Source organism: Emiliania huxleyi, assembly GCF_000372725.1.
Source record: "Emiliania huxleyi CCMP1516 unplaced genomic scaffold EMIHUscaffold_23, whole genome shotgun sequence".
In the NCBI taxonomy this organism is placed as follows: Eukaryota; Haptophyta; order Isochrysidales; family Noelaerhabdaceae; genus Emiliania; species Emiliania huxleyi.
In genome coordinates this window covers 278,209-290,446 of record NW_005200333.1, presented here as the reverse complement: position 1 = coordinate 290,446, position 12,238 = coordinate 278,209, and the positions used below count along the sequence as shown (strand labels likewise).

General features: G+C 69.2%; 3 protein-coding genes across 3 annotated transcripts in view; 2 read left to right on the top strand and 1 right to left on the bottom strand.

Moving 5' to 3' along the window:
- Window positions 1–4,863: 4,863 nt before the first annotated feature.
- Window positions 4,864–5,191, top strand: EMIHUDRAFT_309997 (hypothetical protein; the record flags this gene model as incomplete). The annotated part of the gene is made up of 2 exons (XM_005779484.1): window positions 4,864–4,935; window positions 5,045–5,191. 2 exons carry the CDS (start codon window positions 4,864–4,866, stop codon window positions 5,189–5,191), a joined length of 219 nt encoding a protein of 72 aa, XP_005779541.1.
- Window positions 5,192–6,553: 1,362 nt separating this feature from the next.
- On the bottom strand, window positions 6,554–7,835 carry EMIHUDRAFT_100285 (hypothetical protein; the record flags this gene model as incomplete). The annotated part of the gene is made up of 2 exons (XM_005779483.1): window positions 6,554–6,678; window positions 6,746–7,835. The coding sequence occupies 2 exons, from the start codon at window positions 7,833–7,835 to the stop codon at window positions 6,554–6,556; spliced, it is 1,215 nt and encodes a 404-aa protein (XP_005779540.1).
- A 2,303-nt stretch (window positions 7,836–10,138) lies between these two features.
- The window catches only part of EMIHUDRAFT_463246 (hypothetical protein), a gene marked incomplete at its 3' end in the record, with an annotated part of 2,964 nt that continues 864 nt past the window's right edge, over window positions 10,139–12,238 (top strand). Inside the window, exons 1-3 of the mRNA XM_005779482.1 lie at window positions 10,139–10,534; window positions 11,246–11,455; window positions 11,799–11,939. Coding sequence (XP_005779539.1) covers window positions 10,178–10,534; window positions 11,246–11,455; window positions 11,799–11,939 — 708 coding nt within the window. The 5' untranslated portion in view covers window positions 10,139–10,177. The remainder of the gene's footprint in view (window positions 10,535–11,245; window positions 11,456–11,798; window positions 11,940–12,238) is intronic.

The window sequence follows — 12,238 nt, the reverse complement described above, 5'->3', positions numbered from 1 at the left end:
ATTTCAAATAGACAATACAACAAATAAAGGGAGCCCAGATCAGGAATCCCAAACAGGAAAATGAAAGAATAGAGAGGAAGAAAGCAACACTAAAAAGAACAGCAGCCCAGTGACGCACACAAAAACGAGAGACGCAACCCATACCCGTAGCAAGCAAGGGGTTTGCACTGCGCGGGAGCATTTCCGAGGGGCGGGGAGAGCGAACGAGCAGTGCCGCGTGCAATCCACGCAGACGGAGAGTTCACGACACACGCTCGAACCCCCCCTCCCCCCCCCCCCGCCTCTGTCCTCAGCTGCGTCTACTACAAGGCTGCCACCGACACCGGCTCGTGCTCCACCTTTTGCGAGCGCACCGGCGCCGCCCGCCTAGTAGTGGTGGCAACGCCCCCACCTCAAGCAACTATAGCACTGGAGACGTGGCCCACGGTGCCGCCCCTCTCGAGATATACCTGAGATACACCCGAGAACTAGTCTACCGCCCGCCGCGCTCGAGCCCGCCTCCAGCTCTGCACATGGCGCGGCCCCTAGCACCTCCCCCTGCCCTCGGGCCTTCTCCACAGGGCACAGGCGACTGTGTGGAGGAGTTCAGCTTGCCTTGCCTTGCCTTAGGCACCTCCTGCGTCAGCTCCGTCTACATGAGCTCGTCCACCGATTGCGGCGCGAGATCAACCCGAGATTAGCCGAGATGAGACACACATGGCACATGCACATGTGCATGTGCATGGCTTGTGCATGTCCATGCGCGTGCACGTGTCAACCGGCCGCGGCGTGCAGCGCCTCTATCCCTCTTTGTTTGAGGGGGGGGTCACATCTCGGGCATGTCTCGGCTACCTCTCGGGTGGCGGTGTATAGGCTCCGGGGAGGGCCGCCTCGCCCCACCGCCTTATTGTGTGCGGAGGAGTTGACCTTACCCTTGCCTTGCCTTAGGCTCCGGAGGGACGGTTGGGGTGGCGTGCTCGGTGACCAACGCGTGGGCGTGCGAGTGTGCTGCGCCAGCGTGCGACGAGGTCTGACTGCGCGGAGATAGGGCGGTCATATCTCGGCACACCTCGGGCACACCTCGACGTCGACGTCGGCTATAGGTGACGCAGTACGCGGCAGAGGCGTACGCGACGTCCGAGTACGGCGGAGACTGGGCAGAGGAGGAGGCGGTCGGCCCGCCCTCGCACAACGAGGGCGACTGCGCGACGCTGAAGGCAGGCTCGTGGGCGCCCGCCCGGCGGGACCAAGGCACGTACCAGCTCACCGTGTCCTTCGCCTCGCCGGTGCGGGTGGCGGAGGTGGCGGTGCGCGAGCACGCCAACCCGCGCGAGGCGGCCGGCTTCCTGCAGAGGGTCGAGGCGTGGACGCAGGCCGAGGCGGGTCGAGGGGGGTGGGAGGTGGCGTGGGAGGGCGACGACGACACGGCCTGCGGCTTCGACAAGGTCATCTCTCTCCTCGCGCCAACCGCCCTCACGAGCCGCATTCGCCTCACGTCGCGCACAGACTCTGCGGCTTGGGAGTACGTGGATGCGGTGCGGGTGGTCGGCTGCGCAGGGGAGGCTCTGGGTGCCGCTTGCCGCCGCTCCCGCGAACCCCTCGCCGAACTCTCTCCGAGCTCACGCTTCTCGGAACTTCTTAGGCGCTTGCGACTGCGCGTCGGACGGCGTGAGCGGCGGGGTGCGTACAAGTCGGCTTGGCTGCGCCGTACACCACGGCAACGGAGTGCGGTTCTGCTACGTCGTCGACCCCTCGAGCTGCGGTAGCGACGCGTCGTCCACCTTGTTCCGTGGCGCGGGTTGGCGTGAGTGTGCGTCCTCCACCCCGCCTCCGCCGCCGCCTCTGCCTCCGCCGCCGCCTCTGCCTCCGCCGCCGCTCCCCGGCAGGCCGCCAGGGCCGTGCGACCTCGAGGTGACGCAGTACGCGGCAGAGGCGTACGCGACGTCCGAGTACGGCGGAGACTGGGCAGAGGAGGAGGCGGTCGGCCCGCCCTCGCACAACGAGGGCGACTGCGCGACGCTGAAGGCAGGCTCGTGGGCGCCCGCCCGGCGGGACCAAGGCACGTACCAGCTCACCGTGTCCTTCGCCTCGCCGGTGCGGGTGGCGGAGGTGGCGGTGCGCGAGCACGCCAACCCGCGCGAGGCGGCCGGCTTCCTGCAGAGGGTCGAGGCGTGGACGCAGGCCGAGGCGGGTCGAGGGGGGTGGGCGGTGGCGTGGGAGGGCGACGACGACACGGCCTGCGGCTTCGACAAGGTCATCTCGCTCCTCGCGCCAACCGCCCTCACGAGCCGCATACGCCTCACGTCGCGCACAGACTCTGCGGCTTGGGAGTACGTGGATGCGGTGCGGGTGGTCGGCTGCGCAGGGGAGGCTCTGGGTGCCGCTTGCCGCCGCTCCCGCGAACCCCTCGCCGAACTCTCTCCGAGCTCACGCTTCTCGGAACTTCTTAGGCGCTTGCGACTGCGCGTCGGACGGCGTGAGCGGCGGGGTGCGTACAAGTCGGCTTGGCTGCGCCGTACACGACGGCAACGGAGCGCGGTTCTGCTACGTCGTCGACCCCTCGAGCTGCGGTAGCGACGCGTCGTCCACCTTGTTCCGTGGCGCGGGTTGGCGTGAGTGTGCGTCCTCCACCCCGCCTCCGCCGCCGCCTCTGCCTCCGCCGCCGCCGCTGCCTCCGCCGCCGCCCTCGCCTCCGCCGCCGCCTCTGCCTCCGCCGCCGACGCGGCCGCCGCCGCCTTTGGCGCCTGCATTCGTTGTTGGCACGGGCTACTGCCGCGAGGGTGGCCAACCGGACGTCACTTTCGCGGTATCGCGAGGTTGCGAGTCCTTGTTCGAATGCACGGCGCTCTGCCAAGGCGAAGTGACTTGCGCAGCCATCGCGTGGACGGCTAGCCCCGCCGCCAGTGTGGATGGTTGCAGGGATGCGGGGCTTCCGCGTTGCGTGCGCTACCTCACCAGCTCCGGTCAGGCGGCGGCAGGGACCTCTGCTTACGCGCAGGAGTACACGTGCTACTCCATGCTGCCACTGCCGCCCACACCGCCGCCGCCGCCGCCGCCGACACTAGCACCACCCTCGCTGCCACCCTTGCCGCCGCCTCCACTCGTGCCGCCGCCCTTGCCGCCGCTTCCAACGCCTCCGCCGCCCTCAGCGCCGCCACCGTCGCTTCCTCCTCCTCCGCCGCCGCCGCCCTCTCCGCCGCCGCCACTGCCGCCGCCGCCACGACTGCCACCCTCCACACCGCCGCCCACGCCGCCGCCGCCCACACCGCCGCCGCCCACGCCGCCGCCGCCTTTGCCGCCGCCGCCCACACCGCCGCCGCCGCCGCCGCCCACACCACCACCACCCTCGCTGCCACCCTTGCCGCCGCCTCCACTCGTGCCGCCGCCCTTGCCGCCGCTTCCAACGCCTCCGCCGCCCTCAGCGCCGCCACCGTCGCTTCCTCCTCCTCCGCCGCCGCCGCCCTCTCCGCCGCCGCCACTGCCGCCACCGCCACGACTGCCACCCTCCACACCGCCGCCCACGCCGCCGCCGCCCACACCGCCGCCGCCCACGCCGCCGCCGCCTTTGCCGCCGCCGCCCACACCGCCGCCGCCGCCGCCGCCGACACCACCACCACCCTCGCTGCCACCCTTGCCGCCGCCTCCACTCGTGCCGCCGCCCTTGCAGCCGCCTCCAACGCCTCCGCCGCCCTCGGCGCCGCCACCGTCGCTTCCTCCGTGGGCCCCAGGCTACCACTTCCCGCCCGTGCTACCGCCTTTGCCGCCGCTCCCTCCAACACCGCCGCCTCCCTCGCCTCCGCTACCCTCGGCTCCGCCTCCCTCGGCGTCGCGCTCGCCGCCGCCTCCCTCACCAGCGCCGCCAGCACCGCCGCCGCCAGCAGCGCCGCCGCCCTCCATGTCACCCTCGCCGCCCCCTCCGGCCTTTCCACCGCCCGCGCCGCCGCCCGCGCCGCCGCCTCTGCCGCCCGCGCCACCGCCTCCGCTGCCCTGCTCGAGCATCGACAGGTTCAATCAGGCGTTCCCTGCCTCGTTTCGATCAACCTGCGAGGCGTGCGGCGCCGTCTGGTCCGGCGATGAAGACCTCTACGGATTCTACGGCACCTGTAAATACCCGCCGCCGCTCCGACCACCGGCACCGCCGCCGCCCCCGCGGCCAGCGACGTTGCTGTCCGCGCCAGACGGCCGCCTCAGCCGGTCGGACGCACGCTGCGCCGCCCACGTGCTGCGGCACGACGCTTCGCTCGAGACATGCCACGACCTCAATCGCGACGGCCACAGGCGCCTCTTGGACTCACCTCCCAGAAACCTAGCCACCCCTCCAGACACCTCCCAGACGCCTGGCGCGAGACCGAGCCCCCCCCCCCCCCCGCCTCTGTCCTCAGCTGCGTCTACTACAAGGCTGCCACCGACACCGGGTCGGGCTCCGCCTTTTGCGAGCGCACCGGCGCCGCCCGCCTAGTAGTGGTGGCAGCATGTAACAACCCATTCCGCAGATCAAACGCCGCGCACATGGGGGCTCCCGGGAGCACCCCCTCCACTCACCTGTGTGGAGGAGTTCAGCTTGCCTTGCCTTGCCTTAGGCACCTCCTGGGTAAGCTCCGTCTACATGAGCTCGTCCACCGATTGCCGCGGGAGAAAAAAGGTGACTTGGGTTGGGCCCCCGTTTCCCAGGCCCTTGTGGGAGGAAAACCGCGTTCCTGTCCCTAGTTGTTTGGGGGGGGACAGGGATCAGGTTTGAACTAAGGTTTCTACGACTAGGTGACGTGCGGACGGCGTCACTCGTTGGCGTGGGAGTGTCCCCCCCCCAAAAACAGCAGCGCAAATTTTTTTCCGGGGGACGAGGGCGACGCGGACACCGAACAAAGGGTGTTGTTTTTGGTTGCCATGCCCGCCTCCGGGCTTTTTTTGGTTTGCCCCGGCGCCGCGACTTTCTACAAGCGCCACCCCCCGGGGAGGGTTTGCTCGCTTTGGGCCCTTTCTCACTCCAAGGACCTCCCACTCTTTTGGCTAACCCCCTCCCTCCCCTTCCCTTTAAACCCCCCCCCCCCCCCCCCCACCTCCGCAGCGCCGCCGGGCGTTATCTGGCGCCTCCTGCTGCCCCTTCCCCGCAAAGGCGCGCCGCGGCCCATCAACTCCCCGCGTCTCGGAGGTGAGCGTCACGCCTCCGCCTGACCTCGGCCTCGAACATCGGCCTAAAACCTCGGAGCTGTGAAGAGTCGCAGCACACACGCGCGCACCCGCGGTGTCGGATCAGGTCAGCCTCTCGATCGACTACTCCGAGCGTCGAGCGAGCGCGCTAGGCGGGGGCGACGTCTTCAGCCCGGCTCGCGGGAGCGGCGTCCTCAGCATTGCCCACGCTAGCGGCATCTCCCTCTCCGACTCCGACGCACACCCGCTCGATGTCGAGCCTTGCCCCGCCACCCCGCCCCCCGCCTACGTTGCGCCTCTCGCCGACGACGCCTCTTGCAGCCCGGTCTCCGCCCTTGCACGGCGGATACTGGACAAGGCTGGGGCGACGCCCGAGGACCGCTGCTCCCCCGAAGAGCTGCGGGCGGCGGCCGCCGCCGCGGCCGCCGCGGCCGCCGCGAAGGTCGGCGCCGTCAGTGGAAAAGAGGAGAGCCCGCTCATGGGCGCCCGGCAGCAGCAGCGGGCGTGGTTGTACCGCGAGACGGAGAGCGCGCCCACGTGGCTGCATCGCGCCGAGGGCGCTGACGACACCGCCGGCACGTCGGGTCTTCAGTCAGACGCGGCGGATGACGCGTCTTCGTCGGCGACGCTTGCCCAATTTGCAGACATTCCGCCCATGATTCCGCCGCCGAATGCCGTTTGAGTGCCTTCTCTGTGTGACTTGTGTGTCGCTCCTGTATCTATTCATTGTATATGTGTACCTTATACGCCGCCATCCAAGCTTATACGCCGCCATCCAAGCAAACGAGGCCCCGGAGTGAAGGAGCTCGATCTTACGATCACGGCACACCCTGGCAGTCACGATCACGGCACACACCCGGGGCGCACGCGCTCGCAGCAGTCGCAGCGTTCCAATTATCAAAGCCGTACTCACGCTCAAGCAGAACAGCGGTGATCTCCAGACACCGGCGCCGGCCCGCCGGAAGCTGGGCACTCCACACACCCCGCAGCCGCCCCTCGCACCGTAGGTACCACTACCCCCCCGTCCGACCCAATTCATGATGATCCCTATCTCGTCGACCCCTATTGGTGGGTCATGCAGGCTTCTTGAACAGCAGAGAAATCAGCGCATCGACCTGGGCAATGAGGCGCCGCCCCTCGTATGGGAGGCCCAGAATCTCGGAAGCCTCCTGCACGGCCTCGCCCATCGTCTTGTCTGTGTCGATGCCGAGCGACACTTTGAGCATCTCCACCTTGCCGGGCAGCGTCGATTTCTCTGCTACTGCAGCTGCCTGCGCTGCCGCCTCGTTCAATGCAACTGCGCCGGCCACAGACTTCGCCAATGGGAGGCTTCGGGTTGCAGCCGCCGCCTCCTTCTCGTCCTCTTCTTCACCTCCTCCACCTTCTCCACCGCCACCTCCTCCCCTTCCTCCCCCCCCCTCCGCGACTAGAGCCTCCCCCGCGGCAGCGGTGGCATCGGCGCTGCCCCGCTCTTCTTCTCCCGCGCCGCCGCCAGAGCAGCGGTCGGCCCTTTCGCCGCCGCCGCCGCTGGCTCCTTCGCCTCCGACTCTCCTGTGGCCCCAATCGTCGTTGTGGCCAAGGCGTTGCACCAACCTGCGCGAGCGCGTGGGTGGCAAACCCTCCTCGTACGTGCGTGCGTCCGGCCGGAACCTCTTGCGCCCGAGAGATGGCGAGCGGTCTGGGAGTGTCGGAGGTGTTGTTGCAGGCGCGACCGCTTTGGCGTAGGCCACCGCCGCCTCCACCGCCGTGGCAAAGTATCCCAGGTGCTCCACGCCGCCGCCGCTGCGGCGCACCTTCGCCTCAAAGCGGCGACCCTTGCGGCTGGGCTTGCCAGCGTACACGTGCTTATAGCCACTGTTGCTCCGATCGGAGAGGTGCAGATCGAAGCCCTGCGCCTTTGTTACAACTGGCTGCTGCTGCTGTTGCTGCTTCTTGCGCCCGAGAGATGGCGAGCGATCTGGGAGTGTCGGAGGTGTTGTTGCAGGCGCGACCGCTTTGGCGTAGGCCACCGCCGCCTCCACCGCCGTGGCAAAGTATCCCAGGTGCTCCACGCCGCCGCCGCTGCGGCGCACCTTCGCCTCAAAGCGGCGACCCTTGCGGCTAGGCTTGCCAGCGTACACGTGCTTATAGCCACTGTTGCTCCGATCGGAGAGGTGCAGATCGAAGCCCTGCGCCTTTGTTACAACGGGCTGCTGCTGCTGCTGCTGCTGTTGCTGCTGTTGCGCCCCGACTTGTGCTTGCTTGCGCGCTGCGTCTTCTAGGCGTAGACGCTCCGCAGCAGCTGCCGCCTCAGCAGCCTGAGCCTCCGCCGCTGCAACAGCCTCCGCAGCCGCATTCTCCGCAGCCGCCTTCTCCGCTGCCGCCCTCTCCGCCTCCTTAGCCGCCTCCTCGGCCGCCACCCTTGCAGCCTCTTCCTGCGCCGCCTTTTCGGTCTTGGCTCGGGCGGCCTCCTCTAGGCGTAGTCTGTCCGCCTTGACACGTGCCGCCTCCTCGAGGCGGGCCTTCTCCGAGGCCGCCGCCTGCTCTGCCACCTCGGCGGTCGCCTTCCCCGCAGCCGCCTTTTCCGCCTCCGCCTCCGCCTCTGACTCCGTCTCTGTCTCCGTCTCCTCCTCCGCCACCACCTCCGCCTCCGTCTTCTCCTCACTGTCAGACTGGCTCACACTGCTAGGCGGGTCGATGCAGGGCTTGACCTCCGCGACATGCTCCATCGCGTACCACAAATCGGACCACTCACACGACCTCACAGAGCCGAGGATCCTCACAACCAAACACGGGCGCGTTTCACGCATGCTCGAAAACTTTGGGCGCCCAGCTGGGGCGCAGCGTAATATTACACTCGCCAAACTGCCCTACTACTATCTCTTAACACTACAGGGTAGTCACTACGTACGTACAGTACCCTCTACCCCCTTACCAACGTATCTTTTGCGAGAAGAGCACGCAACCTGCTGCTCTCGCTCGGCCCTTTTAACGCGAGAGGGCGCCGGCCGCGTGTAAGAGGTGGCTGGCGCCCTGAGGCGGCAATTGGTGGCGTGGGGAGTGCGGAACTACTGGCGGCGCGACAGGGCCTCTCTCCGCTGCGTGTGCCGCCCATCGGCACGCGGGTGCGCAGACATCGCGACTCTGCCCGCGCTCGCTCGACCCTTTTGCCGCGAGAGGGCGCCGGCCGCGTGTAAGAGCTAAGAGGTGGCTGGCGGCCTGGCGCCCTGAGGCGGCATTTGGTGGGGTCAGCGTGCGGTGCTGAGTCTTACTCGTCGGCGCTGGGGCCAGATCCCAGCGCAGAACTCTGCAACGCTGGCATACAAACACAAGAAGACTAACCCTAACCCTAACCCTAACCCTAACCCTAGGTCAGCGTGCGGGGCTGAGAGTCTCAGTCGTCGGCGCTGTGGGGCCAGATCCCAGCGCAGAACCCTGCAACGCTGGCATATACAGACACAACAAGACTAACCCTGACCCTGACCCTAACCCTAACCCTAACCCTAACCCTAACCCTAAAACTAACCCACCCCCCAACTCCACACCGCAAATTTGAAAGATATTGTTGAAAATCAGGCCCGGCCACAAATTTCTTCAAAATTTTCGCAGGCGCTCCGCGCGCCTGCAGATTTTGAAATAAATTCGACAACATTGGTACCTGCAACCTGGCCCAAGGGAGGAATCGGACGGCGACGGCGGCGGCAAGGGACAGGGGCAGTGGCGGTGACCCAGGGATGGTGGCGAGCGGGATGCAGCCGGCGAGGCGAGGTGACAGGTGGGCGCGACCGCTGCGCGCTGCTCGAGTGCGCACGACAAAGCAGCTCTGATGCAGCCATGGTGACCTGCGTGCGCGGGGACGGCAAGGGTCGCGCCGCAGCCCGTGCTCACCGGGGGCTCAGTCTCGATGGGGAGTGGGGGGGGAGAGAGAGAGCAGCCAGGCCCGCGTACCGGCAATGCGAGACGACATTGACAGTTGGAGCCGCCCGCGGCTTGCACAGCGTTTGAAAGTTGTCGGGCTACGTGCGCATGTCGCGGGCGACGCCCGTCCGCAGCTGACACGTCGTGGTGACGATGATGGCGAGATGCATCACGGTGGAGAGGAGCAGCACGACGGCGCCAAAATTTCTTTCTTTCTGCGTGCCGGGCTGGATTCCAACTTTTTGCGGGGTAAGGTATGGTAGGGTCGGCGCCAAAAGGGTGGGGGGGTATGGTCCTGGCCGCCGGAGGCGACCTGCTCGACGGGTGGGGGGGTATGGTCAATCGCTGGAGCGGCCACGTTACAACAGGGTTCGAACCCAGTACACAGCCGCCCTAAGGATCCCTACACAGCCGCGGACACGATGCCGACTCACGGCGGCCCCGGCCGCTTCGATACTGTCGCGGGCCTTCTCGCCGCGACGCCGCCTCAACTTCGGCTCCTGGACAGCTCGCTGCCCGACGACGCCGAGCGCGCCGCTGTGCGCAGCTGCTGCGCTGGTACGCTTGCGTCTTGCATCGCACAGCTCGACGCTGCGATTGCACCGCATGCCGTCCGCATGATGGACGGGAGGCGGCGGAGGCGGAGGCCGTTCCAGCGGAGGTGACCATGGCGGAGGCGGCGCCGGCGGAGACCGCGCCCGCGCCCGCGCCCGAGGTGACCATGGCGGAGGCGGCGCCGGCGGAGACCGCGCCCGCGCCCGCGCCCGCGCTCGCACCGGCCGCGCCCGCGCCCGCGCCCGCGCTCGCACCGGCCGCGCCCGCGCCTGCGCCCGCGCCTGCGCCGGCACGCAAGGCCCTGGCGGCCTTTGCGGACATGCTCTGAGGGGTGAGCACGATTGCCGGCGGGTCACCTCGCGCAGACTGCATCGCGCGAACACGTGCCGCACGACCGGACGGCCTAACACGACGGTTACTGTACGCGCTCGTGTGGTGGGGTGGGGGGTGGGGGGGTATGGTCCTGCTGGCCAGAGGCGACGTCCTGTGCGGGTGGGGGGGTATGGTCGCGGCGCCAGGGCGCCGACCCTACCATACCATACCCCGCAAAAAGTCCGAACCCTGGTTTGCATGCCCGTGCATGCCCGTATGTGTGTAAATGCGACTGGAGGACCTGGACCGCTACTCGGTCGACTTCACCTTTGCTGGCGAGCTTCCCACTCCCGCCGAGCTCCTCAAGGTCGCGCGGCTCGCGGCGGACCGCGCAAACCGCGCAAACGCCGTGTCGGCGGATGCGCCCGCAAACAACGGCGGAGCGGTCGCGGCGGTGCCCGCCAGATCGGCGGCTCGGCAGCGGGAGGCGCCGCCGGCGCGGCCGCACAAGCGTCCACTGCCGCCGCCGAGCCAGCCGCAGCCGGCGGTGGCGCCTCCTCGCAGGCCGGAGCCTGCGCCGGCGAACGCTTGCGCTAGCAGCCAGGCCGGCGACAGCCCGGCCAAGCAGCGGCGCGCGGAGGCGGTGAGGAGGCTAGCGGCCGAGGTGCGGCTCGGCGCCGCATCGTTCCGATGGAACGACCGAAACGCCACAGCCGCGACCGGCGCTGCCGTGGCCTCTGTCCCCATCCCCTCTGCCCTGACCGCTGCGCCTCGAAGGCCGCCTCAGCGGCCCTCGGCGGCGGCGGCTGAGGCGAGAGCTGGACCGGCGGCGGCGGCGGCCGGAACGGCGGCGGCGGTGGGAGCAGCAACGGCGGCGGTGGCGCTAGGAGCGCCAGAAGAGTCTGCTCTCTCGCGCGCAATCTCACGCGCACAGGCCGTGGTCGCTAGCACCGCGTCCGTGCCGGCGGTGGGAGCAGTAACGGCGGCGGTGGGAACAGCAGCGGCGGCGTTGGCGAGGCGCGGGCGGTCGAGGCAGGAAGAGACAGGCCCGATCCCACCGAGTGGTGCCGGTGGAGGCGGGAACAGCGGCGGCGCCAGCGGCAACGGCACTTCACCAGGCGCTGCAGCAGACGCTCCAGCAGGCGCTGCAGCGGGCGCTGCAGCGGGCGCTGCAGCGGGCGCTTCAGCGGCGGCGGCGGCGGCGGCGGCGGCGTCCGCATCAGCGGCAGCGTCTGCATCAGCGGCGGGGGCGGCGGCGGACGTGCCGGTGGCAGCGCGCGGCGAGGGGAGGAGCGGCGCCGCCCAAGGGAGCGGCACCGCCCGGAGGAGCGACGCCCCGGCCCTTTGCGGCCAGAGCCAGCTGAGCGCCGCCGAGCACGCCGAGCTTCTCTCGCTCGCTGAGGCGGGCGCAGCGCCGGGCGAGGGCGGCGGCAGCGAGGCGGCGGCGCGGTACGCGGCGCTGTCGGCGCGGCTGCACAGCGAGCAGCGCACGTGGCTGAGCGAGCTGCAGTCGTCGCTGCTCTCCGAGGCGCCGTCGCGGTACACACAGCTGCCGGCCGGGACGGTGCGAGACACTTCCTAGACAGCTCCTAGACACCTCCTAGACACTTCCTAGACACTTCCTAGACACCTCTTTGTACACGGCTGCCGGCCTGGACGGTGCGCTCTTCGAGATCGGCCGAGATCGGCCGAGATGATCCGAGACCATGGACCACCCGAGATCACCCGAGATCACCCGAGGCTGGCCGAGATGTGCGCCGCAGCCTCGCACCCCCCCTCCCCCCCCGGGCCGCCCACCAACCGCCTCCTCCGACACCCTAACCCTAGCCTTAACCCTAGCCCAACCCATAACACAACCACGACCCAAGCCCCCCCCCCCACCACCACCACCACACACACACTCACAGGAGAGACTCGCCGACGAGCTTCGCGCGAGGAGCGCGCGCGCCGCCGCCTCGCGCTGCCGGCCACACTACTCGCTCCTCTCTAAGCTGGCGCGCGCCGCCCAGCCGGCAGCGGCGGCAGGCGGCGCCGCCAAGCTGCGGCATGTGCGACGCGTCGACTCCGCACTGGCCGCCGCTCCCCGCCGCTCCCCGCCGGCGCAGTGAACGGACCCCACCACCACCACCACGGAAGCCGTGTTGTCCCCTGCAGGTGCGCCCTCCCCCCCCGCAGCCCCGCCCCGTCCCCGCGCCACCCCTCTCCCCAAGGGCCTCCCGCCGTGCCCTCCCCCACCCCTCCCCCACCCCTCCCCCACCCCTCCCCCCACCCCTCCCCACCTCTCGCCGCAGGCTGGTCTCCCGCACCTCCCCCCCCCCTTCGACTATTTTAGTGGGCAGTTCTATAT